The sequence below is a fragment of the Penicillium expansum genome, assembly GCF_000769745.1.
Source record: "Penicillium expansum strain MD-8 chromosome Unknown contig108, whole genome shotgun sequence".
NCBI classification, from domain to species: Eukaryota; Fungi; Ascomycota; class Eurotiomycetes; order Eurotiales; family Aspergillaceae; genus Penicillium; species Penicillium expansum.
The window spans coordinates 1-24417 of NW_015971236.1; the positions used below are offsets into that span (position 1 = coordinate 1).

Consider the following 24417-nt stretch of genomic DNA (forward strand, 5'->3'; position numbering starts at 1 on the left):
TGTCTTACTATAAAGTAGACTTTTTTTTACTGCCTTTATATATATCTAAAGAGACTATAATAACTATATCAAAAGGCTAGCTAAAAAAATATTATAAGACTAACTATTCATGTAATAAATAATCCTAAATGAAAATAGCATAGTATACTAACTACACTAAGCCTACTAAGACTAGTCTGACAAAAAAAACGACGGCTGCATGATTCGAACATGCGCCCGCGAACGGAATTGATTTCTAGTCAATCGCCTTAGACCACTCGGCCAAACCGCCTTATTGATGTTTTGATAGAGCCAGATTAGACATCATAAAGCAAAAGCTTTAAACCCATAAACTACCCAGGTATATTCTGATAATTTGTTTGGCCCTACGTCATGATACCACCCACCACCACAGTGATGTGAAATAATTTCATTCCTCACACTCCCCAAGCAGCGAAGCATAGCGATTTCCGAGCCCACAGAACCCTTCACACTGCCCACCAACCTCCTTTCCCTTATGTAGCAACTCCTCCATGCCCCACGCAACACGTTCCGCACCCACCCTAGCGCCCTCAAGATTTGGCGCCCCGGGTCCAAGCCGGAGAGATGCCATGCGGCCCGTCATGAACAACGGTACGTCATCCCGCCACGACAGATCATTTGTTAGACACGGGAGACCCGATTTGACCTCGATCGGGTATTGGTCGTTCATTTCGCGGAGCAGCGGCATCTCGCGCACATCCGCCCGTACTCCGGTTGCGAAATAGATGTAATCTATTTCGGGAAGCTCCGGGATTGGTGGGTCGGTTGTTAGGGTCCAGGTTCGGGTGTCTGGATTGAAGTCATGGGTTTTAATTTCCGTGCAAGGGTGGATGGAGGCACGATTTTGAGCTGCGTGCTGCTTTACGATCTTTGTATAGCGTGGTGTAATGCTGCCACCATTGCGGGCAGTTTTGATCATCTCAAGGCGCTCTGGGATACGTTAGTGACGGCATTTAGATGGGATTATGGCTTTTGTTATAATACCTTCGTCTGTGTCGGCGGACCAGAAGGCTGCCTTCTCCCAGTTCTTGTACTTGCCCATCCAGGGAAGACTGATATCAAAGTGTTTGACTGTTTTGTGAATGAGAATAAGACATTGTCCAAAAATCACTCCCCTGAGGACGTTATACATACCCTTCAAGCCAGACCGCATCAAAAACCACACTTTCGTCACGCCCTTGCGAACCGCCATATCGACAATCTGTGCTGACGATAGCCCACCTCCAACAACGACAACATTGGTTACTTGCCGCCTCTGGATCTTGTTCTGTACATTGAGACTGGGGAATGATTTGATCTCTGTGCTGTGACAACATGCTGCAGCACCCTCTTGTTCCGTTGAGGGTTTCCACGGATAAATCTTCGACACGCCTGCTCCGCCAGGACCGATGGCCAGTACAACAGACCGACTATAAAACTTCTCTCCTGTGGATGTGGTGACAGTGAACACCTTCGACTCCGAGGTATCAGAGAGATAATTATATGAGAGATCCGTGGCCTCGCGCTGCAAGATCTTACCAGGCTCATCCAGACCATACCGCTGGATGACCGACGAACAATAATCTGAGAAGAGGTCCGTGGAAGGAGAGAAGTAATCTTTCCGATCTCGTTCGTCAATCTCACCTCCGATTGTTCTATTTACGAAGATGTAGTTGTTAGAGCTCTGTTCCAACCACATACGCGCGGGACACCACTTACTGAGTTTTCCCACCCTGTCTCCTCTTCTTCTTCTTATGCTTGCTCATCTCCTTTCCAACACACCCTGGAATCTCCCAGAGATCCGCATCCCGCCCACTCTCCTGGGTATACGCCAGCATACCATCCCGATCCCCGGGATCAACATGGAAAAACATCGGGCTGCGGAGCTGTTTAATTTCCAGGGTGCGGAACGCGTTGTTCCACCGCTGCATCCATTTATCACCAGAGCCATCGAGTACCAGGGTTGAGATAGATGATGTTGACGATGTTGACGATGCGGACGACAGCGACGGCACAGAAGATGCAGAGTCAGTTGAGGTGCGCCGTTGCCGGTCTTCTTCGCAAGGACATCCGCGTTCACTGTCCCATTTTGCGGCTCGCACGCCTTTGATCTTGCCGTGTCGCCCTTGTACCAGACTCATTTTTCCGCTGTGCTTCTTGATCCAGTGGTAGCGCTGATGTTCTTCATCTGTGAAGACTGCTGATGGTGTATCTTCACTTAGGCGTGCGGCGACGGCGAGGCCACATGGTCCTGCACCGATTATTATTACGTCTCGGATCTCATGGTCTTCTGGTAAATCCTGAGATGGGGACATTTTGTAGGGTTGGAGTAAGGGTGTGTGGTAGAGGTGTAATCGTTATAGTAGTCCTTCAAGGCTGAATGGAGAAGTAAATTTGCAAGAACGTACGATCATAGGGGAGAACCTTTTCTTTTGTAATCTACTGGCGTGACTGTGTTTCTACAATGTCCTCATAAGTTGACTATCGAGGTACTCGTCCCCAAGGTCCCTGAGGCATGACAGCATATAGGGACAGCTCATGCTCCACAATTAATATCCCGGATTTGATGGGGTATTGAAGTCAATCTCTGAGTACCTTAGGGATGTCTTCAATCATTTTGGGTTTGATATTTGAGCCTTTCCAACGTAATGTAGATGTTGGATGATACAAACAGAGGCTGATTATAGTACCTCTGACACTTTCTTGCTTTCCAAATGTTAGACCTATCCAAGAAGTTGGACTATCCCTGGGCATTACACAAGTTAGATGGTCTTTATACCGGGATATTTCATAAATCAAAAGTAGAAGGATCGAAAGAAGACGTGTGAGTAGATATACATCCATCATCCATGGATGACAGCCCATTTGATAGTATACTCCTATAGAAACCACAATAACACAATAAAGAAGAAGAGAAGAAAAGAAATTAAATTACTATGAAGGAGAGTATGTGCAAGGGGGAATAACAAATCACCAAAAGCCACCGAAAAGAAAAAGAAAAGAGAAAAAGAAAAGAAAAGCAACAAGAGAAACAAAACGAAAGATACTCAAAACTCCAAACCCCATCAAAACCAAACTACCTCCAAACCTGCGCCTACAGAAAACACTCATTTATGCCATTTCTTCGTCTTCGTCTCCGCTTTCGCCTTAGACGCACCTCCCTCCCTCCGATGCCAAGGATCCAACGGCCAAACCCACCCCCTCACCCTCTTAGCATCCCTTTTCTCCCCAATCTGCGGCTCAGGAATCCACTTATCCTTCGCCTCCGCCAGAATCCTCTGACGAGTCATCGCACCAGGTCCGCCAACGTTGAGGTGAGCAGAAGGCTGATGCGGAAGCGGCACCGATTTTGAAAGCATTAACAAGAAATACAACCCCAACCCCGCCGTCATAGCCGGCAATGCGCCCTCAGCCGGCTCCGGGTCCGAGGAGTCTTGACGCGAAGGGAGTGACGAGCTTGACGACGACGAGAAAGAGCGTGCGCTGACGGGCGTCGCAAGTGGCGCGTCGCGCGGGTGTGCCCCCCTTGCAGCGGCTGTCTTGAGCGGGATTGACGCTGCGATCTCCAGGTACCCAAAATAGGGGACATCATCGCCTGTGTCGCAGCCGGCTCGCACGCAGACGAGCTCGATCTCGGTGATTATGAAGCCGTAGCGGCAGGAGTGTTCGCGCATGCAGCGCTGGAGGTGTGCGAGTCCGTTGAGGTACTCTACGCGTCTGTGGGGGGCTTCGTTGCGCATGCCGGTGTTCCAGCGGTCAAAGCTTTTCACGATGCCGACTAGTCGGCCGCGCGGGAGACCCGCACTTGTTTGCTCGGTGTCTGAGAGGTAGTTTGCTAGGAAGTGTGGGTGGCCGTGGTTTTTGTGGCCTGTGTTACGGACGTCCGGGGCCGCGTAGAGTTGGAGGTGGTCTTTGCCTTGGGAGACGGCCAAGGCCGCGTTTATACGTGGTGCATAGAGATCGCGGATTAAACTCACTAGGTCATGCTCGGATTCTGGCGCTAGGTTTGCCGGAGGTACGGCCACGCGCGGTGTGAGCTCTGCTGGGATCTCCGTCTTCAGGAGCTGGATTAGTCGGCTGTCCAGGGAGTCGAATGTTGCCAGTGAGAAGGAGCTCCAGCTGCGCAGGTTACGGATGTCCCACCAGAAGTAATCGTGTAGGCCGCGAGTTGGAACTACGCTCACGTTGCGGACTAGGCTGATTGGTTGGATTGGGAGTGTCAGATATGACAGTAGAGTTGTGGACCGTGGGGCTAGATCTTCATGGGGACTAAGTAAGCCTGGTGAATGCTGGGCAGCCGATGCCTGGCGGTAGTTGTATCGAGGTGTCGGCACTGTCAATGGAGTTTGTGTGCTTGCAGAAAGATGCTGACCTCCCAGTCGTTGAGAGTATGATGGGTAGGACATGATGCTTGGAGTGATTGGGGTGACTGGGGTCGTCGGGGTGGTCTGGGCGTGCATTTGAGGCACATATTTTGGCAGCTCCCTGTAGGTAGGATACCCAAATCGAGTCAAAGTGGCTGCATCAATAACAGATGCCGACACTGAGCGTGAGTGGCCCCCGCCTGTCTTGCGCTTGTACGAAGGGGTGATGGTCACGGGCGATGACAAGGCAGAGAAGCTGCCTGGTGCAGTCATTGGCGCCGGCGAGATGGGAGAAGCCAATGTCAAGTGGTCCGCAAGATCGCGTGTGCGACGGCTGATTGATGGCCGCACCGGTGGGTAAGCGATAAATCCGGGAGGTGGGTTCCGTGTGTTGGACTGAACCCGACGATGACGAAGAGGGCCGCCAGCAGACACAGGCTCAATCACGACGTCTTGGGGTCGGATCTTAGGCAATAGCTTTGGGCCATGATGATGCCTGGTTGGCGACGTGGTAGGGCTGGTATTTCCAGTCATAGTCGACCAGGGAGATGACTCGCTTGAATAGACGGAAGAGTTGGAGGCATGGCTACTATGTCCAGAGCCGATGTATTCCTCAAGAGAAAGACGCGGCGGCGTCGTTGGCCGAAAGCGAGCGGAATCGACAGTAGACATGATAGTGAAGTTGTTGACTAGGTGTCACACCAATAACGATCTATCATAAGAGTAACAAACGAATCAAGGAACTGATGTCTTGTTGACCGAGTCGTTCAGAAAGACATGATCCAAAGGGGAGGGTGTTTGGATATTAAATGGACATTGATAGAGTCTCAAACAGCCAAGCATGTTGCATATAAAAAGATTGACTTGACGAACCCTAGCCGATCTAGAAAAGATGAAACATGGAGAAGAGCCCCATTGTAACGCCTACGGAGCTTGAGAATCTTTTTTTGGAATCCTGGTCTCCGATCAGAGGCACATCCACTCGATGAAACGCGAAACTGCCGACATTGTGCCTGAAGACAGGCATGTTGAACAACAAGGCCCTTGAAACTGCCCCTCCTCGGGGTTCTAGTCCGGCATAGTGCGGTTTCATCGGACTGTCGCGCGTTAAGATGCTACTATATTTTGCATCCTCTTCAATATCATTCTTCAGATTCCCTAAAACGGTTAGCCTGCTGCAAGATTCTCGACATGTTCTAAAAACGGCAACAATTAGGCCACATTTCCAGGTAATTAGCGGACTTGTTGGTGACTGTTCCTGCTTCAGGACTCGCGGGGTCAGCGGTTAAGGGTTCCAAGAAAGCAGAAGGTCCAAAAATAGCCATCGGACTCATGAAATGTGTGGTTCTAGGGTCCAAACGGGGTAAAAAAGACTCTTTGAAGGGAGGGTAGATGCTCTAGATGCGCCAGTGGCCGAATGTGATATCGAAGCCGGCGGCTACATGTATGGGATGAGTTTGAAGTACGCGCCGAGCACCGGCGTTATATCTAGTGATTGGATGATTTGATCTTGAAACTGAGAAATGTCCCATAATTAGCAACAATTAATGCAGTGGGAGTTCATGCAAGAGATATCTACGGAGTACGGAGTATCTGGAAAGAGGTTGAGGACAAGTCGGGGTGATCAACACATAACCGCGCATTGACCCCTGTGGGGTGTTTCGCTGTACATTGACAGTTTTGTACTATTTGTAGGTTAATATCAACTTTTTAGGTACAGAATTATTTTGGGAGTTATTTAGGAGTGATTTGGGGTGATTTGGGGTGATTTACAGTTATTTGGGGTGATTTGGAAATCTCATTAATTGTCTTTTAATTATTTCATGACATTCATTTCATCGGGGTCGAAATGATTTAAAAACACCCAACCGAAAGAGTAAAAAAAAAAAAAGTGGAAAAACGGATAAAAAAAGAAAGGTCTCAAACAAGCCTTCCTATGGTCTATGCAGCTTGCAAAAACACTCAAAACGCTCGGGGGAATCTCTCTGAACCGTCTAAACAACACATCGAACGGTAAAGGCAATCGCAGAACATCAAAGAAACTTTAAGCCTTGATCTCGTACTTGCGGCGGAACATGTCATCCACCTCAGTCAGGTAGTAGACACCGGATCCAATAGTCTCAGTGTTACCAGTGGGCTTGAAGTCCTTCTTCAGGTGGGCATGCTCACGGAGCTTGCACATGGCATCGTATGCAGCAGGCTCGAGGATAGTGCGGGCATTGAGGCGGTTCTGGAGGTCAAGCTTCTCAACCATGCTGGACACATCACCGACAATCTTGGCGCTGAACATGGAGCTGGCAAGACCGGAGCCGTAGCTGAAGAGACCGATGCGCTTGGACTCCTTGGGGTCGAAAGCGACGTTGCTGAGCAGACTGGCCAAACCGCCATAAACGGTGGCAGTGTACATGTTACCACACTGGGTGGCAACCTGGAGACCGGGGTTGACACGCTCGGCGAAACGCTTCTTGGTCAGACCCATGAAGGTCTTCTCAACAGCCTTGTCGGTAAGAGACTTCTCGTAGTCCAAATCGCGCAGCTCGGGGGCAACTTCGGCGAAAGCGGGGTGCGAGGGGTTGGCCAGGTAGTCGTTGTAAAGCATACGAGCATAAGACTTCTGGACGAGCTTGCAGGTAGGGGCGTGGAACAGAATGTAGTCGAAGCGGTCCAGGGGAGACAGGGACTCGTCGGTGGCACCGTTGGCACCGTTAGCACCGTTGGTCTGGGCCTTCAGGGTCTTCTCACGGGCGTCGTAGGCCTTGTAGCAGGCATCGACAGCCTCGGTGTAGCATCGAAGGGAGTAGTGACCATCAACAACGGGGTACTCGCTGGTGAGGTCGGGCTTGTAGAAATCGTAGGCGTGGGTGAGGTAGGAGGCACGGAGACCGGGCTCGAAGACGATAGGCGCATCGGGGCCAATGACCATGGCAACGCAGCCAGCACCACCAGTGGGGCGAGCAGCACCAGCGGCGTACAGAGCAATATCACCGCAGACCACAACGGCATCACGGCCATCCCAGGCGGAGGACTCGAGCCAGTTAATGCTGTTGAAGACGGCGTTGGTGCCACCGTAGCAAGCATTGACGTTGTCGACACCTTCAATGTTGGTGTTTCCGTGAGGAGCGAAAAGTTGCATGAGAACGGACTTCACGGACTTGGACTTGTCCAAAAGGGTCTCAGTGCCAACCTCGAGTCTTCCGACGGACTTGGGGTCGATGTTGTATTTGTTCATGAGGGAGGAGAGGACGGTGAGGGTCATGGAGTAGATGTCTGCCGAGAAAGATTAGCTGATTGGTCTTGATCTCTATTGGAATATACCGGTTGTACATACCCTCACGGTCATCACAGAAGCTCATCTTGGTCTGTCCAAGACCAATGGTGTACTTTCCGGCGGAGACACCATCGTACTTCTCGAGCTCAACCTGGTCGACACACTGCAATTGACATATCAGTATAGATCACCGGTAATGATATACACACGGAACACTTACCTGAGTGGGGAAGTAGACCTCAATGGCCTTGATGCCGATGTTTTGGGGACGAGCAGCCATGGTGGGGGGTATGGAGGGGCAACGTTTTATTTTTTTAGAAGACGAAGTGAGTGAAGGAAGAGGATAAAGAAGAAAGAGATGAAGGTGAAGGTTAAGATTAAGAAAAGAGAGGAAGAAGCTCGAAGAGAAGGCAATTGATATAAGAATGAAAAGGAGTCTGTGTACTCGGTTCTACCGTGTACGATCTGTCACCACTTATTTTTTTTTCTTTTTTCTTTTTTTTTCTTTTTTAATTTCAAGTGGGGAGATCTGCCCTTTTTTTGTTACTTTTGTTACAGTTCCTTTGGGCCGGATAATTGCCTAGGGGATATATTTAAGAAGTACGGAGTACATGGTGTACTGTAGAGGGGATATTGTGTGAAGCTATAGCCATGAAGTGTGTGCACTCACCGCTAACTACCTAACTAACCACTTCACCACTTACCACTTTAACAAATAATAAATAGCAAATAGCAAATAGCAAATAGTCACATCTACATCTACATACATGTTTACCGAAGTAAATGTGTTATACTCTGCTACGTGGCTTTTCGTAATAAAAAATAAAAAAACCTCAACATCTAAGCTACGGTGTAGAACTGAGTCTGCCATCTTATCGATCTCTTGTCTCCACTTGGTTCTCTTCCCAGGTTCAGTCCCCTTTGAGATCTTTTAATATCTTTAATATATGTAATATATACTACTCTGTATCTTTCCAAGGTTTCTTTTCATCGGATCATTTAGTGGAGCAATGGAGTAATTTTGGGCTACGTTAGGAGTGGCATCACTCCGGAAGTCTAGGATATTTAGCCTGAAACTTGCTTCTCTATAATGTTCCAATGTTTCAATATTCCAAGGTGATTCGACTGCCTCAAGGTTTCCCAAATATTCCCATATCCCAGACTTCCAGAGTTCTGATACTATTCATGGATCTATGTCTTTGAGGTGGACATGGACATGGACGGGGTATGTAGTATAATGGAGAACATCTGCACGACACTGCATTTCCGAGGGTCTGATATTTATATAAAGAAAAAGTAAGGGCTCCCAAATCTATCGCGACTGATAAGAATATTCTCATCCTAATATACTGATATTGGGACTTTTTAGAATAGCACGAAAGAATGCCAATGCCTGTATATCTAATGCCATGATGCGTAAGGTACCGAAGTTGCCAAGCGTGGGTCACTCTCACTCCGGGGCGTCTGCCTATCTCCTGTCTCTCTCTCCTATACAACTCCATCGAACTCTGGACATATTCATTTATCGGCATATGATGTCGGACGTCGCTCATTTCCCTTTTTCTTACAGATCATGATCCTCCAGATCTCCGCACCCGCGTTACACCCTTGTTACAGCTCTCCGGAGCCCCGTATCTCCCACAATGGGCGACGAGAAGTTTGACTATCAGGCTGTCCCCATCCCTTCTTACGCTGAAGCCACCGGCCAACCCTCCTCCTCTCGATCCGACCTCGGTGATGGAACAGACGTTGAACGACAGGGCTTACTCGGTCGCGATCATGCCTCCACCCGCGGCTACCACCCACCAACCGTGGAATCGGCGCGCTCCAGCCTCGATGACCTAGAATCATTGACTTCACACTCTGACCGAGAGTCGGTGGAAGAACTACGACGGGAAATAGATCAAATGGACGTGGATGATTCGGCATCGGCTCCCTTAACCGGCAGACACGCCCCTCTACGAGATCGTTTTTCCAAGCAGCTATCGAGTCTGAGTCGTACCCTGTCTGCTATACAACGACCTTTCCAACGATATATCCCCAGCTTCCGCTTCACGATAAACCTGAGTGACACGAGGGCACGCTTAAAAGATCAAGGGTGCATCATGCTTCTCCGAGTGTTCGCTCTTTTATTGGTGGTCACCCTAGTATATGTGTTCTTTATCGCAGATGTCTTCCATATCAACAGTCGTATGGCCATGGGTCAGTCCTATAGCGCCGCCTCTGTCGAGAATTTCATCCAAGGTCACATCAACGAGACCAATATCGCCGAAAACTTGCGACGAGTCACCAACTACACCCACGTAGCTGGCACGGAAGGCAGCTTTGCGCTATCAAAATTGATTGAACAAGAGTTCCAGAATGCAGGGTTCGATGAAGTGTCGCGGGAGGAATTCCAGGTCTACCTCAACTATCCACGCAAGGACGGGAGGAGAGTCGCAATCATCGATCCACCTAGTCTAGCTTGGGAGGCGAAACTCGAAGAGGACAATGCCAAGGACCTGGTCTTTCATGGTCATTCCAAATCTGGCAATGTCACTGGGCATCTGGTGTATGCTAACTTCGGATCCCGGGAAGATTTCAAGCTGCTCGCAGATACAGGAATCCCAATCGATGGCTCGATTGCCTTAGTCCGTTACTATGGGACTGAATCTGATCGCGCATTGAAAATTAAGGCCGCTGAATTAGCCGGGGCTGCCGGCTGTATCATCTACTCCGATCCCTCTCAGGACGGATTTCGCAAAGGCCCGGCCTTCCCCGAAGGGCGGTACATGCCAAGCGATGGCGTGCAAAGGGGGGGTGTTAGTATGATGTCGCAGGTAGTTGGCGATGTTCTCAGCCCTGGATGGGCATCCACGCCGGGAGAAAAGCATCGTCTATCTCCCGAGGAGAGCACTGGTCTACCTAAGATTCCCAGTCTCCCACTCGCTTGGCGCGATGCACAGATACTTCTACAGGGCCTCAAAGGCCATGGCTCCAAAGTGCCAAAGGAATGGGTGGGTGGTGTTCCAGACGTACAAGAGTGGTGGACTGGTGACCAGGGCTCCCCGGTCGTTCATCTGATGAACCTGCAAGATGAAGTAGAGCGGCAGCCTATCTACAACATACACGGCAGAATCACTGGAATGGACGAGCGTGATAAGAAGATTATTGTTGGAAACCACCGAGATTCGTGGTGCATAGGAAGTGTTGATCCTGGAAGTGGCACTGCTGCTTTCCTAGAGGTTGTACGAGCCTTTGGCGAGTTGCTCACCTACGGATGGCGGCCGCTTCGCACTATTGAATTTATCAGCTGGGACGGAGAGGAGTACAATCTGATTGGCTCAACAGAACATGTCGAAAAGGAAGTCGATGACCTCCGTGCGAATGCGTTTGCCTACCTGAATGTCGACGTGGGCGTTGCTGGGCCCGATTTCCGTGTTTCTGCGTCGCCCGTTTTTGAGCGCGCTGTGTTGCAGGTTCTGGGTCGTATCTCAGACCCCTATGCGAACGCGACACTGAAAGACCTTTGGGATAAAAAGGGCTCGAAGATCACCCCACTTGGCGCCGGAAGTGATTATGTTGCGTTCCAGGATATCGCTGGCACCTCGAGCATTGACTTCGGATTTGAGGGAGAGCCCTATCCATACCACAGCTGCTACGAAACATATGACTGGATGGTTAAATTTGCAGACCCCGATTTCCAATACCACAAAATCCTGGCTCAGTTCTGGGGACTTCTCCTCCTTGACCTCTCGGAGAACCCTATGCTGCCATTTGATTTGGAGGTCTACGGTGACTCCATTGGCGGATGGGTCAAAGATTTGGATAAATTTGCTAAATCAAAGAAGGCCGAGGTGGACATGCAACCCATGTTCAAGGCTGCGACCGAGATGAAAGCCAACGCTGTTACATTCCAGTCCTGGAATAAGATCTGGCACGATACCGTGTGGGGCATGGGTGGATATGAAAGCAACATCATGGCAGTCCAGCGGGTGAGCCATAATGCTCGAATGGCTGCCTTTGATACAAATCTACTTGACTTGGAAGAAGGCGGAGGTGTAAGTTGACGTTTTGCTTGAACCGTCCCTCAACCCTAGCTAACGACTTGTACAGATCCCCAACCGCACACAGTTCCGGCACGTCATCTTCGGTCCTGAGCTGTGGTCTGGCTACGACGCCTCGATCTTCCCTGCTATCCGCGACAGCATTAACACAGGGAATTGGACATTGACCCAATATTGGATTGACCGGGTCGCCAACACCATCCACCACGCCAGCGACAAGCTACTCCACTAATGTATTCTACCTTCCAGCCTTTTTCCTATTTGCCGTTCTTCTCAGCCATGCTTCATCCACGCCTATCGGATTGATTCTTTTGTCACGTTCTAAACGAGCACTGTACAGCCCGACACCTGCCGCTGGTTGTCGGGATACCTCTATACCTGAAATTTGGGAACTTTTTTCATGTCCATTATATATACCACGCATGTCCTGAGCTCATACGGGACTGAGCAGATTGTTCTTCTGTCGGTTCTATTGGTCGTGTCATCCCCGCTTTTCTTGAATGTATCTAGCTTCTCATCCTTGTCCCGAGGGACCGGCGTTTATATGGGGATATATCACATTTCGTATCTAGCTTTTAAGAGGCTTCCAAACCTGCCAGTCCACATGGTTAACTTGCTCACTCAAAGTGCTCCACCCTTAGGGTGGGTAGTACTTCATTTTTCTATAAATATTTTGCCATAATGTCTGTTTTATGGCCATTATTCTATCATGAGTCTGAATATATCAACCAACCATAAAATCTGTCAATTCGACATAATTCCTCTCTCGGCAGCCCTCATCCTGCCAGGACCTTCATTAGACCAATTTCCTTCCATGCATCCAGTCGGTGATGATTCCAGATATAAATTGATCCCATCATTCCGGCCGCATTTGCCTTGATACCGTGGAATTCTTTAGCCCGTCGAGGATTAACCATCATCCATCTCCTCGTTAAGACAAAGTTATGGTGACGAGGGTCGGATTTTGTCGGTAAGTCTAGCGCCTCTCTGGCTTGTTGCAACAGACGCTGGTAAATCTCCAGCAGATGTTTGCCATCCTTCACGCAGCCCTCGAGCAAGTCCTCGAATCTTTGTAGAAAATGCACAAATGTAGGCTCCGTTTTGAGTGCCGTATCATCGTCTGGAAATAACCTGAATCCTTCATCGTACCCTTCGCGCTTCCCCGGCGCCGGAACAACCTGTAACATAGGTATCATACAACATTACAATTCCATCAAACTAAACAGGAGGCAAAGAGGGCTCAATCGCCAACAAGGACGGATGATCGGCCAAACTCTGCCAAAACCCAGCCTCGAAATCCCACAAATCCTGACTCAACAGCGCCGCCCAGTCATCATTCCCCTCAACCCCAGCTAGTTCAGGCAGAGACTGTGCCGGGTCGGAATGAGTCGAGTCTAGAAAGCGCTGTATAGTCTGCGTAGCCTTAGAAAGCAACGCGTAATTCGGATCCCCTGGTTTAACAATCGTCCCGATCTGCACCTCCGCTACAAACACACTGAGATCTTGTAACGACCGTGTCCGGTGCGCTCGTGGCATGTGCTGTTTCAACATAGCCAAAAGCATTATCCCCGCAGCGGGGAGGCCGTAATACGCAACCTGATTAGCATCCAGATTAGTCGACTGGTTGAAGTTGGGGTTTTATAGACACAGTATGCTATAAAAACTTTTTGTACATACCTTCCAAATCAGACCCGTCCCGGAATTAGTGAGCTGATCCCGCAGCAAAATAATCTCCACAACGAGCGTGAGCATCTGACCCGCGGTCTTGATGATCGGCAGATCGGGCTCGGTCGGTGATTTAAGGAGTAAAAGACGGAGCAGGAATAGTACATGTAAGTGGTGCAGCCGTACACCAGCGACAAAGTCTCGCTCGAAGGGCCCTTGCGTACATTTCTTCAGACTGTTCTCGAGTCGGAAGTGGGCTGGTAGGTGTTGCCACTGCGTCTCTGCTTGGCATTGTATCACGCTATACCATTGCTTGATTAGCCATGGTTTCCATTGAGATATTGGGTGTCGACATATGTTTTTTAAATACCTTGCTCGTTGTGCACATGACGGATCATGCTTGTCCTGAAGAAGCTCCCATATCTCCTCCTTCAGCGATGCGCACAACGCAGACCACCGCGTATCAGCCCGGTACCCTGGTTCCGCATCTGGAGTCCAGTCTGCTGAGCCTTCTTCTGCGTTCGGGCAGGAAGGGATCTGGAAGTGGCAGAAGCGTTTGTTCATTCGTGGTGGGCGGCCGAGAAATATTGCTATGTTCTTGTCTGCAGAGTAGATGCGCGCGAAGGCTGTTTTGCGCAGTTCTTTCAGATATGGCGGGATTCCGGCTTTTATTTCGATGTTTTCGTGATAGCCTAGGGCAAATGTGGAAGATATGGCGTCGCCTAGTTTGCGCCAGGAATGATAGCCTTCGAGGGGTCAATATATGGCTAAGATGAGGTAGTAAGTGCGGATGGATGGCTGATAACTCACTCTGATCTCCATCCACGTAGGAATGGACGATAAAGTTCTCGTATTGCATGATCAGCTGTAGATCATTTAGGCAATCTAGAGATAGGGATATCTCCAATGCGTAGTCACAAAGTTTAGTGCATAGTCTTCGAAGTGTGTACTGCTCTTGCTCGGTGGTATATAGAGACGGAAAGAATGCGATGTCAATTGTTGCTCGACTGACAGCGGCAAAAAATATCCCTAATGTCTCCCAACGAGAATTGTGATCTAGAAATTGAGCCGAGAAACCAGCCAGGTCAGAGGTATCATTGAAGTGCAGTGGCTGGGCCGAATTCTGCAAGAGACGTCTTGCATAGACTAGATGCCAGTTGTCGTCATGATAAGTGAACAATTGGCTCACACTCTGAGCACATTGTTCAACAAAGGGCTCTGCTAAGGCCAGGTTAGCTCCTTTGGCTAGCCAGAACATGACGAGATCTTTCATGGCGGACAACTTGTATGTTGTCAAGAGGTGTTTGAGGATATCTGCGCCTTGTAGAACCAGATGATTGTCCCCAAATAAGTCCGAGTGCAGATCCTCCGGGACTGCTTGATGACTACCGGGACCATGGTCTCCATCCGGAGTGATGTGCTTGAATATAGCTGCATGGCTAGACGATCCTAGATACCCAGGGTTTGGGTATGGATTACGTCTTGGATTAAATGACGGCGATTCATCTGGTGAACCAAGGCTGCAAATATACAATTAGCTAATTCGAATGCAGTTCAGGCAAGTATGGAACTGACCTTTGCTTCTCGACTCTTTTCCGCTTAAATGGCGTAGTCCTGTAGATACAAATCCCCTTGCTAGCACTGCAACGCGTACAGACGGGCAGCTGATGATCGCATGCTAGTTTGGCCTTCCTGCAGGCCTCACAAGCAGCCAGACGCGACATGGCTGTTCTGGCGGAGTTTCGCCCGTGAGTGGAGACAAAAGAGTGAAGTCGGCTAACAACGGCGAGATCGGAGAGTCGGAGAATCGGCGTGTTAGGCGATAAGATGCGGGGATCCATCGATATCTATAAATACTGGTATTTCTTCTTCTCCAACTCGAATATCACATTCATCATGACTCAAGAAATAAAGCTTGCAGACTATCTGTTCACTCGGTTGCGCCAGCTGGGCGTCGACTCCATGTTCGGCGTCCCTGGTGACTACAACCTTCGCCTATTGGATTTCGTCACTCCTGCCGGCCTCCACTGGGTGGGCAACTGCAATGAACTCAATGCCGCCTATGCGGCAGACGGATATGGTCGAATTAAAGGCCTATCTGCACTGATCACTACCTACGGCGTTGGCGAGCTGTCTGCCATCAACGGTATTGCAGGCGCCTATGCCGAGAACACACCCGTGTTACACATCGTCGGGACTCCACCGCGCCCGCTTCAGAGCGCGCGCACGTTTATGCACCACACTTTCTCAGATGGCGACTATCGTCGCTTTGCAAACATGTCGAAGCATGTCACTGCGGCTCAAGTGAGGCTAGAAGATGCTACCACAGCGCCGGAAAGGATCGACTATGTGATACGCCAGGCGTTGATCCACAATCGTCCGGTCTACCTCGAATTCCCTGATGATATGCCCGACGTGCTGGTGTCGGCTACAAATTTGGAAATGAAGATCTGCATCCCCCAACCACCAAGCTCTGTGCAAGAGCCCCAGGTGCTGGCTCGCATCTTGGAGAGAGTGTACAGCGCCAAGCGTCCATTCATCTTCGTGGACGGAGAAAGCACAGGTCTCGGTATCGTTGATCAGCTCGATGCTCTGATCAAAGCAACCAACTGGCCCACATGGACAACCGTGTACGGTAAGGGCTTAGTCAACGAGCAGCTGCCAAATGTGTACGGACTGTACGCGGCAGCCTTTGGCGACAAGCCAGCGCAAGAGTACTTCGAGGAAGCAGATCTGGTCCTGACATTCGGACCGCACAACAGCGATACCAACACCTATTTCTACACATCAATCCCCAAGCCCGCAGTGGCAATTACCTTCTCGGGCAGCACCGTTCAAATCGAGAACGATACTTACCGCGACCTCTCCGCCCACAAAATTCTATCAACCCTACTCCAGAACCTCGACTCCACACGCCTGGTCAAGGCTACCGGACCCCCGAAACAAGAAATCACACTGGCCAACATCCAGAACACAGACCCAATCGCCCAAAACAACTTCTACCGCCTAGTAAACCCGCTCTTCCGCGAGGGCGACATAATCCTCACCGAGACAGGCACCGCCGCGCATGGCGGCCGGAACTTCAAACTGCCTGCGAAATCCCGCATCTTCGGCGCGGTGACCTGGCTGTCAATTGGATTCATGCTTCCAGCAACATTAGGTACAGCGCTAGCGCAGCGTGAGCACAATAAAGACACAGAGAGCAAGAGTCAGACGATCTTGTTCATCGGCGACGGAAGTCTGCAGATGACGGCGCAGGAGATCAGTGTGATGATTCGCGAGAAGCTAAACATTATAATTTTCATTATCAATAACGACGGGTACACCATTGAGCGGGTGATCCACGGACGCAAACAGGCGTACAACGATGTGCCGTTCTGGAGACATGCGCAGGCGCTGAACTATTTCGGGGCTGATGAAGAGCATGCGGCGAATAATACTTTCACAGCAAGGACTTGTGGCGAGTTGAAAGATGTGTTGGCTGATGAGCGGATACAGAATGGGTCTGGGGTAAGGCTTGTTGAGGTTTTCATGGGTAGGGAGGATGTACAGGGGGCTTTACTGTATTTACTGAACAAGCAGCTCGATCAGGAGGAGGCAGAGCAGCAGGAGCAGATCTAGAATGAGAAAGGAGAGATCGCTTGTTACATACACACAAATTATGATGGTAGTATTGATCAAGTACAACGATGCCTCACTATGATTATTATTGCGTGTCTCGCTCCTAGTACACGAAATGAGAAATCCTTGGAAGAACAAAATCAGGCTAAGTGAACGCCGATTCCCTATGCTCCAGATCCGCCATGCACACAGTATTATGAAATTAGAAGAAACAATGAAAAGGAATGACCCGAAACATCTCAAAACAGACATCTGCTTGAACATGTCGCTGGGAATCTATAATCGAGCTGGGTTGCCGAGAGGGATTTCTCTCATGCTGAATTGTGTTTATTTGCGGAAGCTTTCAACCCCCAGGGTTGGGGTTTCCACCATGCGATCAGTGGGGACGCCTTCGTCACGACGACGGGCGAAGAAGCTATCGCATTCGGAGACAATGTGTGCCCACTCCGCAAGGGCGCGGCCTGCATATTTGCTAGACACAAGATGGTCGTAAGAAGGTTGGGAAGGAAGTTCGGGTAAGGGGGAGTTCTTGGTTGTAGGTGTTCGCGGCCAGTTATCTGAGGTAGGCTGTGTGGGAGTATCTTGGTCGGCGGTGAGGGTGTTGGGTTCTTGTTCATCATTCTCAACGTCGGACTGGCCCGGATTCTCTGATGCTGTGTCATAATCCGATTTCTCGGGAGAACGCCGATGCTCGACGTGTAATTGGGATGCAACAGGGAGACAAGGAGTAAAAAGACGTTTGTTTTTGGTGGGCCATTGAGGGCGATCCATCCACTCCAAAGAGAATTTGAAAAAGAATGGCTGGTGGGGAGCTTTGGGGTGGATGATCTCGTCCATATTGCTGGTCGGAGTCGGTTCGTGCTCATCCATACACTTGCTATCAGCAGTCATTGTTGGGTCTGATGCGCCATTCTCGGAGTCATCAGAACTGCTGCTACTAACACCATCGCCGGAACGCGTGGTGGAAGAGCTACCAAACATAGCCTTAAGTATTCCCCACCGTTTTTTAGATGGTTGACTATCTGGGCCATTGGAGTCGGAAGATCCAGTGCGACGGTGTGATGTGAGTTGCTCCGAAGGAACAGGCGGAACGACTCGGTCGAAGCTGACGAAAAGATTGACAGGAGACATTTGGTTTTCGCATCGAATAATGATGATTCTTCGTCCTGGAGCGGGTGTACAGGGCGCAGAGGACAAAGGAGCTGTATTAGCTTCTTCGGCCTTCGATTGGAACCCGGTATAATACTCCCAGACTCGTAGGAGTCGATCTGAAAGAACTTCATAGACGTTGGAGTCAAGTGATGAGGGTTCAGTATTAAACCGCCCGACCCTCCAACACAACAAACGATGGAAATAGGCTCGCACCATGGGACTCCAGTGATTGAAGTAATGGTAGAAGACCGCCTCATGCAGCAAGAAATCCAGACAGATAGATGCTTTTCTTTCTTCTGTGGCAGTCCAGGTACCCCAGATGCAGAAGAGGAAAGAAAACACTCGCACCTCAGTGAGCGAATTGTGGCTCTGCATCATTTGGCGACAAACGCTGAGCCAAAAGCCCCAATCAAACAATTCTGTTTCAATCGACTGGGCGTACCGCGTGATGATTGGGATGACTTCCTCGAGTAAGTCACATAACAAAAAGCATGCGTTATGATCGAAGAGAGACGTCTTCTGCGCCGCAGCTTTGATTATGCCACAAAAGGATTCAGCAAACAGTAATCGAGCACGATTCGGTTCTACAGACGATTCAGACAGGAGGTCTCGGAGAAGGATGATCAAACGATTCTCTGCCATCGACCGATGAGTGTTGCTGCCACTTCGGAGATGTTGAGCGGAGGCAGAGGCATCCGGCGACTCGATAAAATCATCGAAGGTGATTGCAGCGGCTGTGTGCGGATTGTCGGACCCCTGTTGTGCCGATTGCTTGTAGATCGTGTCCTCCAGAACGAGCAGGAGTTGCGCATGAACCATCAACAACCCAGGTGCCAATATCCGTTTCCCCTTTTCAGTCCCCGGGGGCAAATACTCAGCATAAAGAATGTGGATGTATTTAACGAAGACAAAGAAGAGGTCCGTGTCACGCCCAGCCCATCGTCCGATCCACGGGCGGTTCCAATTAATAGAGGTAGTGTTCAAGGGTAGCTCGGGTTTCTGGCGTAGGTATCGCAACAGAGGTGCTTGTGAGTGAAACGCTAGGGGACGGAGAGCCGGTGGGAAGCACAGAGCGAGTTCTTGTGTGTATGCACGCATATTCCCAGTACGTAACCCGGCCGGGTCTAACAAGATACGCCGGAACATATTAGGAGGCGTGCTCCACAGGCGGACCAGGATCTCGGGCACCCCGGGACAGAAGAAAAAGGCATATGCGCAAACCTTGCCGCAAAAGGCGACCAGGCTAGCTGGTGCGTGTCTCATAGACATTCGTTCGACCACGAATGTCATTTGAGAGAGAAGATTTTGGATAAAGATGTTCCGGATGTTGTGATGGATCGATTCAACCAGGAAATCCGAACCCGAGGAGCCTGACCCATCCGATGATTCCGATACTGAAGTTGACGCATACTTCAAAGATTCCGTAGGCCCACTGCCATTCTGGGCCACGGGGAAGGGGATGCGCCATTCTGGTCGAGCCATGATCCCCACGACAGCTTCCAAAAACACTGGTCTGTCGGTTCCCGAGATCGACTGGTTATGCTTGCCATTAAGCATATCCAACATTCCAATCCACCATTTGTTGAGAATATTGACTCGACGATCCAGATCTTCTGGTCTGAGATTCTTGGATGATTCGTGGAGGTGATGGCGGCCGAGAAAAGGGAGGAGGGAGGTACGGATGACGTTGGCCTTCAGCGAGATAGATTTGGCTTGAAACCTGTTCTGATCAGTAATTTGAATGTGAATGGCTAAGGTGATTACACCTACTTTTGGAAATCCGCCTCCAGGCCACGAAAGATACCCCAAAGCTCGTCCTTTTTCCGTGTTTGATCGGTGCTGGAATTCGCATATGCCGCAGCAGTTTCTGCGGCTCCCTTGGGCATAGGTGGTAAGACTGGGGTCGAAACGGACAGTGATGCTGCGAATCTTTCGAATGAGGACCGGCGTCGTAGCGGATTGCTAGATGGACTGCTTGGAGAGCCGGGGCTATCTTCGGAGCCCTTGGCCACAACAGCCAGCATTGGTCGGCGCGGGCGTTTGTAGAGAATTGTTCGCCTGCGGGAGGGTTGTGTCTGATCATCTTCCGTTTTTCGACTGCTAAATCGAGTTGGGGATTGTGAATCTTGCTGCTTAGATCTCTTCGCGGATGGGGACGGAGATCGGGAGGAAGAGCCCCATGGTTTCCTCGCGAGGCTGACTATCCTTCCAGACATTGACCGGCTCTTGGATGGCCTCACAGCGGGCTCCGGTGCCCTGGTTTCGGGCACATTTGAATCTATATCCTTCAAATCCTCCGATGACGATAGTGTGAAACGTGAGACGGAGGCTGGTTTCGGCTTGTCCTTGGAGCGAAGAGAGGTTCGGCGGAGAATGTCCTTCCCCGCAGCCACGGTTTCCTTTGTCGGTGATTCTGCCAAGGTCGGAACGGCATGATCAGAAAATGTACGTCTTAAGATGGATTCAGTTGCGGCCTGACTGGGCAAATCGGTATAGCTGGCGGCACGAGAGAGCTCGGGTTTCTGGTCATCGTTCGTCTCGGGTGAAGGCGAAGACATTGTCTAGAGGGTACAGGGAAGACAGATCGGTTACTGAGGGGATTTATTGGTCATTTCCCCTTAAATGTTAGGATTCTGAAGATCCGAGCGTAGAAGAGACCAGCTCCTCTGTGCACCAGGAGATTCCGGGTTGACGTGGTCAGGCGCGCTGCATCTGGGGGGAAGGGCAAACAAGGCACAGTCACAATGCTGAAATGCCGACTTTGAGAAAGTAGCAGAGAGTAAGAGGTAGAAACAGAGAGACAAAACAATAATATTGAGGGCAGGAATAACGGAGTTTCGGGGGTGGATAGATAGATCGTCTATGCAGCCGCTTAGAAGGGCGCCACTCTGATTCAGCAAGTGATCGGCGGGGGAAATCTCCCCCAAGGGCGTCTGCACAAGGGTCCGGGAAAGAGGGTGGGGATAATATCAAGAGGAAGTGAGGGAGAGAAGAAAAGAAAAACAAAACCAAAACCAAAAAAAGACGAAGAAGTTGGAGAAATCCAAAATCCAAATAGTTTCCCAAGGGGGTGGGGGGGGGGGAAATGTCCTACTCTGTATGGATTGTACTCTATTTTTGTATTATTGTTGTCATTTCTTCTTAATTAACTCGAGACAGGGCATTTTTTTACTTATGTTATTGTATCCTCTTTTATACGAATAGTATAATCTCATTTTATATTAACAATCAGCTGTTCCTTTTCAGCTGAGACATCCAAGACCCATCTTCCCTTTTTACTCCACTTCTTCTTCTTCTTCTTCTTCCATGGATCTCTTCTTCTCTCTGTAGCCATCATGATAGCGTAATACTAAACAGTCTCACCGTGTCAGCTCGAGTCCATGGTCTCTGCATGCACTGCCATGCAGTCAGTCTGATTCGTAAAGACATTGGGCTCTCTGTTCAGCCCCAATTGCAAGGTCTTTACAGGCGATAGGCCAATCCCATCCTCTCCGGAACATAATAGGGCAGAATTCACCGAGTGGGCTATGACAGCTGTACATCGGTACAGATCTCTCGTATATCCCATTCTTGGCCATGGAATGTTAGAATGCCGCTGTGATCCGATGGCATCATTAACCCTAATTCCCTATTTGTTTCACATTCCTCCACAAATTAGTATGGGTTTTCCCCATGATTCATATGGACTTGGACTATAAAAATAAAATAAAACAACATTGCTTTCCACGCGGTATCTACGAAGTCAGGATCAAATCACTTTCCAAAGTATAGACCTATTTTCACTATCTGTCATAATCTGTCCTGCAGGGGGGTTTGAGCCATAAGACGCTTACAAAGTATATCGCCTTACAGATATAGCATATAGCCTTGTAGATGGCTATATATTTCCAGGTGCCATACCTTATATTTTTCTGGATGTATCTAAGAGTTCCCGGCTACGAGTGCCCTGTTGACACACCATGAATCACATTGCACAAGCCCTTGGCGACAATGTTCTTATTGCACCCCCTGCTAAGGAAAATCAGGACCCAAGTTGAACAACATTGGCTTACGGTGGAGTGAATATGCAATCATGGTGCAATAGTACTTGAATAGTCTTATTTTTCTTGGGTCTGTTGATTTTCTTTCATTTTATTAGACTTTGGCTTTAGCTTTGCCAGCCATCCTGGCTGATCCCTCCAGGGGTGTGCTATCAAATATCTATGGGAAAACAATGATTGCATCTGATAGGTGCTCAATTCTGGCAATGTGGATATTTGATATATCAGATCGATTGCACTACTTTTATGAACTTCTGGTCTGTTCGTTACATGTTGATCTACGGGGGATCGATTGCAGCAGTAGATCCCAATAATTGGTATACGGAGTACGGAGTAGTTCCCTCATAATTACGGAATATGACATCCATACATTGTACACACGTCTGAGGTCTGACCAAGTACTCCGCAAAGGATGACTGATTGCATGAGCATGACAATAAGCCAGATTAAGCCATGCAAAGCACATTTTGTAAACCAGCAGTCCCATGTCATGTTCCAACCAAGCTAGCTGTTTGGCTTATCTTGCCTATGCACGTCAAGCGGTCACTCAACTACTAACGGGTAAGACCGTGGATTAGTCTCGATGTGCCAGGCATCGTTCACATACCCACAGCTCCTGTCATCATGGTTGACTACGAGGATTCATTTATGTGCTGCCTGTACTGTCTACCCCATCACACGGCCAATCATGCAAGTCAACCATCTAGATTTTTATGTGGTATGTCATTATTCTTGAAATACAACATTTTAATAATACAAACCCCGCTCTTCACACTCAACTAAAAAGCCGAAGATAGTATCACCAATGACCCTAGTCTGGGGTATGTCTGCTGCGCTCACCGAAGACAAGTCTTTGGTATCAGCCACCCCGCGTAGTCCTTCCTGACTGAAAACCTTTACGCTTGAGTCTTGCCCTGGATAAAAACAAAAAAGGTGAGAATCAAGGAAAAAAGAAGTCTCAACGTTCAGAAATGTGGTCTAATTTACAAGCTTCAGGACCTCGAGAGGCGGCCACATTAGTTGCGTCGCAGGCATTCAAAGCCGGCCTTCCCCCCATATCTCCCCAGATCTTGCTAAATGAAAAAGAAAGAGGAATTTAGTGGGCAGCGGGGGCCTCCTCTTCCTCCTCGAACCAGCTCTCCTCAACGGGGGCGGCCTCGCCAGCGGCGGCCTGGCCCTCGACCTCGACCTCCTGGCTCTCGTAGGCGGACAATTCGCTGGCGAGGTTGGCCTCCTCGGGAGACTTGGGGGCCTTGGGGGCGGTGAACTTTTGGACGTGCTCTTCGGCGTCACCAGCCTTGATGGGGATGGGCTTGTAGGCCTTGAGCTCACGGAGGTACAGGTCCTGGACGGGGTCGGCTGCGGCGGGTTGGGGTTAGCGACAATGCGATCGACGGATATATCAGGGATATCTGGGTTCATATTGAAGATAGTCCCCAGGTAAAGTACGTACCCTGGCGGACGGCGGAGGTCAGGAAGGTGCGGCGAGCGACCGAGACCTGTGCCCGAGAGGCACGGGAGAAGAGGGTGCGCTGCTTTTCGCGTTAGTCGAGGGTCGAATTGGACAGCTGTAAATCAAGCAGTACTCACCGAAGCCCGGAGAGACTGAGACATCATCTTGACTGAGGGTGTAGATGAGGAACGAGGGGTGGTTCTCAATAGAATAGGTCTGATCCGTCTTTCCGGGAAGTTGGAGGTTCAAACGACTTCTGTTCGGAAAGGTTTCTTGGCAGATGACTCAGCCGGACCATGTTGTTCCCGAATCTTTCCAGGGCTTCAACACTGAGTATCAAAACAAATAGTCGACGGGTGATTGAACTTATCGGAGAAGTGATACTTGGTTGACTTAGATTCAGGTATCGACAGTAAATTTCATCGAATTTGAGAGGAAAGGACACAATTCTTTGAACCGACTGTCTGCGCAAATTCCCGAGATCACCCGTATAGAAATAGCTAAATCTCTTGACTTCAGTGTCTGCTCTCCCCTATCTACGAAGGTTGAATCTAAATCCCTATTGTCCTTTCTTGGTTTGGTCTATCTACAGCAGCAAACGAGAACAAAGAATCTTTGTTTGCATTAAAAGCTTCCTATACTTCCTTGACCAATCAAAACATATGGATTATATCACGTGATGTCATTACTAAGCCCAATCTGGACTGCGCCTTTCTCGGGTGCGGTGCCGCCTATTGAAGCCTCACCTCATCCCATCGTTTCTCTCTCATCCTCCCCCAGTCTTTGGCTTCTTCTTTCTCTCCTCCTC

At 49.5% G+C, this 24417-nt stretch overlaps 9 protein-coding genes across 9 annotated transcripts; 2 read left to right on the forward strand and 7 right to left on the reverse strand.

The window, feature by feature from the left end:
- Window positions 1-409: 409 nt before the first annotated feature.
- PEX2_035530 (FAD binding domain protein) lies at window positions 410-2315 on the reverse strand (the record flags this gene model as incomplete). The annotated part of the gene is made up of 4 exons (XM_016740828.1): window positions 410-951; window positions 1006-1092; window positions 1156-1655; window positions 1720-2315. The coding sequence occupies 4 exons, from the start codon at window positions 2313-2315 to the stop codon at window positions 410-412; spliced, it is 1725 nt and encodes a 574-aa protein (XP_016601120.1).
- Window positions 2316-3107: 792 nt separating this feature from the next.
- PEX2_035540 (uncharacterized protein) lies at window positions 3108-5036 on the reverse strand (the record flags this gene model as incomplete). Its single annotated transcript, XM_016740829.1, has 1 exon — window positions 3108-5036. The coding sequence occupies one exon, from the start codon at window positions 5034-5036 to the stop codon at window positions 3108-3110; it is 1929 nt and encodes a 642-aa protein (XP_016601121.1).
- A 211-nt stretch (window positions 5037-5247) lies between these two features.
- Window positions 5248-5896, reverse strand: PEX2_035550 (uncharacterized protein; the record flags this gene model as incomplete). Its single annotated transcript, XM_016740830.1, has 3 exons — window positions 5248-5536; window positions 5607-5737; window positions 5807-5896. The coding sequence occupies 3 exons, from the start codon at window positions 5894-5896 to the stop codon at window positions 5248-5250; spliced, it is 510 nt and encodes a 169-aa protein (XP_016601122.1).
- Window positions 5897-6408: 512 nt separating this feature from the next.
- On the reverse strand, window positions 6409-7912 carry erg13 (hydroxymethylglutaryl-CoA synthase; the record flags this gene model as incomplete). Its single annotated transcript, XM_016740831.1, has 3 exons — window positions 6409-7631; window positions 7693-7795; window positions 7853-7912. The coding sequence occupies 3 exons, from the start codon at window positions 7910-7912 to the stop codon at window positions 6409-6411; spliced, it is 1386 nt and encodes a 461-aa protein (XP_016601123.1).
- Window positions 7913-9275: 1363 nt separating this feature from the next.
- Window positions 9276-11910, forward strand: PEX2_035570 (M28 family metallopeptidase; the record flags this gene model as incomplete). The annotated part of the gene is made up of 2 exons (XM_016740832.1): window positions 9276-11672; window positions 11728-11910. 2 exons carry the CDS (start codon window positions 9276-9278, stop codon window positions 11908-11910), a joined length of 2580 nt encoding a protein of 859 aa, XP_016601124.1.
- A 544-nt stretch (window positions 11911-12454) lies between these two features.
- Window positions 12455-15184, reverse strand: PEX2_035580 (ATP adenylyltransferase, C-terminal; the record flags this gene model as incomplete). The annotated part of the gene is made up of 6 exons (XM_016740833.1): window positions 12455-12856; window positions 12903-13298; window positions 13356-13644; window positions 13714-14089; window positions 14154-14863; window positions 14919-15184. The coding sequence occupies 6 exons, from the start codon at window positions 15182-15184 to the stop codon at window positions 12455-12457; spliced, it is 2439 nt and encodes an 812-aa protein (XP_016601125.1).
- Window positions 15185-15239: 55 nt separating this feature from the next.
- On the forward strand, window positions 15240-16964 carry PEX2_035590 (alpha-keto acid decarboxylase family protein; the record flags this gene model as incomplete). Its single annotated transcript, XM_016740834.1, has 1 exon — window positions 15240-16964. The coding sequence occupies one exon, from the start codon at window positions 15240-15242 to the stop codon at window positions 16962-16964; it is 1725 nt and encodes a 574-aa protein (XP_016601126.1).
- Window positions 16965-17291: 327 nt separating this feature from the next.
- PEX2_035600 (DUF1765 domain-containing protein) lies at window positions 17292-20674 on the reverse strand (the record flags this gene model as incomplete). The annotated part of the gene is made up of 2 exons (XM_016740835.1): window positions 17292-19836; window positions 19887-20674. The coding sequence occupies 2 exons, from the start codon at window positions 20672-20674 to the stop codon at window positions 17292-17294; spliced, it is 3333 nt and encodes a 1110-aa protein (XP_016601127.1).
- Window positions 20675-23252: 2578 nt separating this feature from the next.
- Window positions 23253-23773, reverse strand: PEX2_035610 (ATP synthase subunit H; the record flags this gene model as incomplete). Its single annotated transcript, XM_016740836.1, has 3 exons — window positions 23253-23515; window positions 23610-23691; window positions 23747-23773. The coding sequence occupies 3 exons, from the start codon at window positions 23771-23773 to the stop codon at window positions 23253-23255; spliced, it is 372 nt and encodes a 123-aa protein (XP_016601128.1).
- Between the last annotated feature and the right edge of the window lie 644 nt (window positions 23774-24417).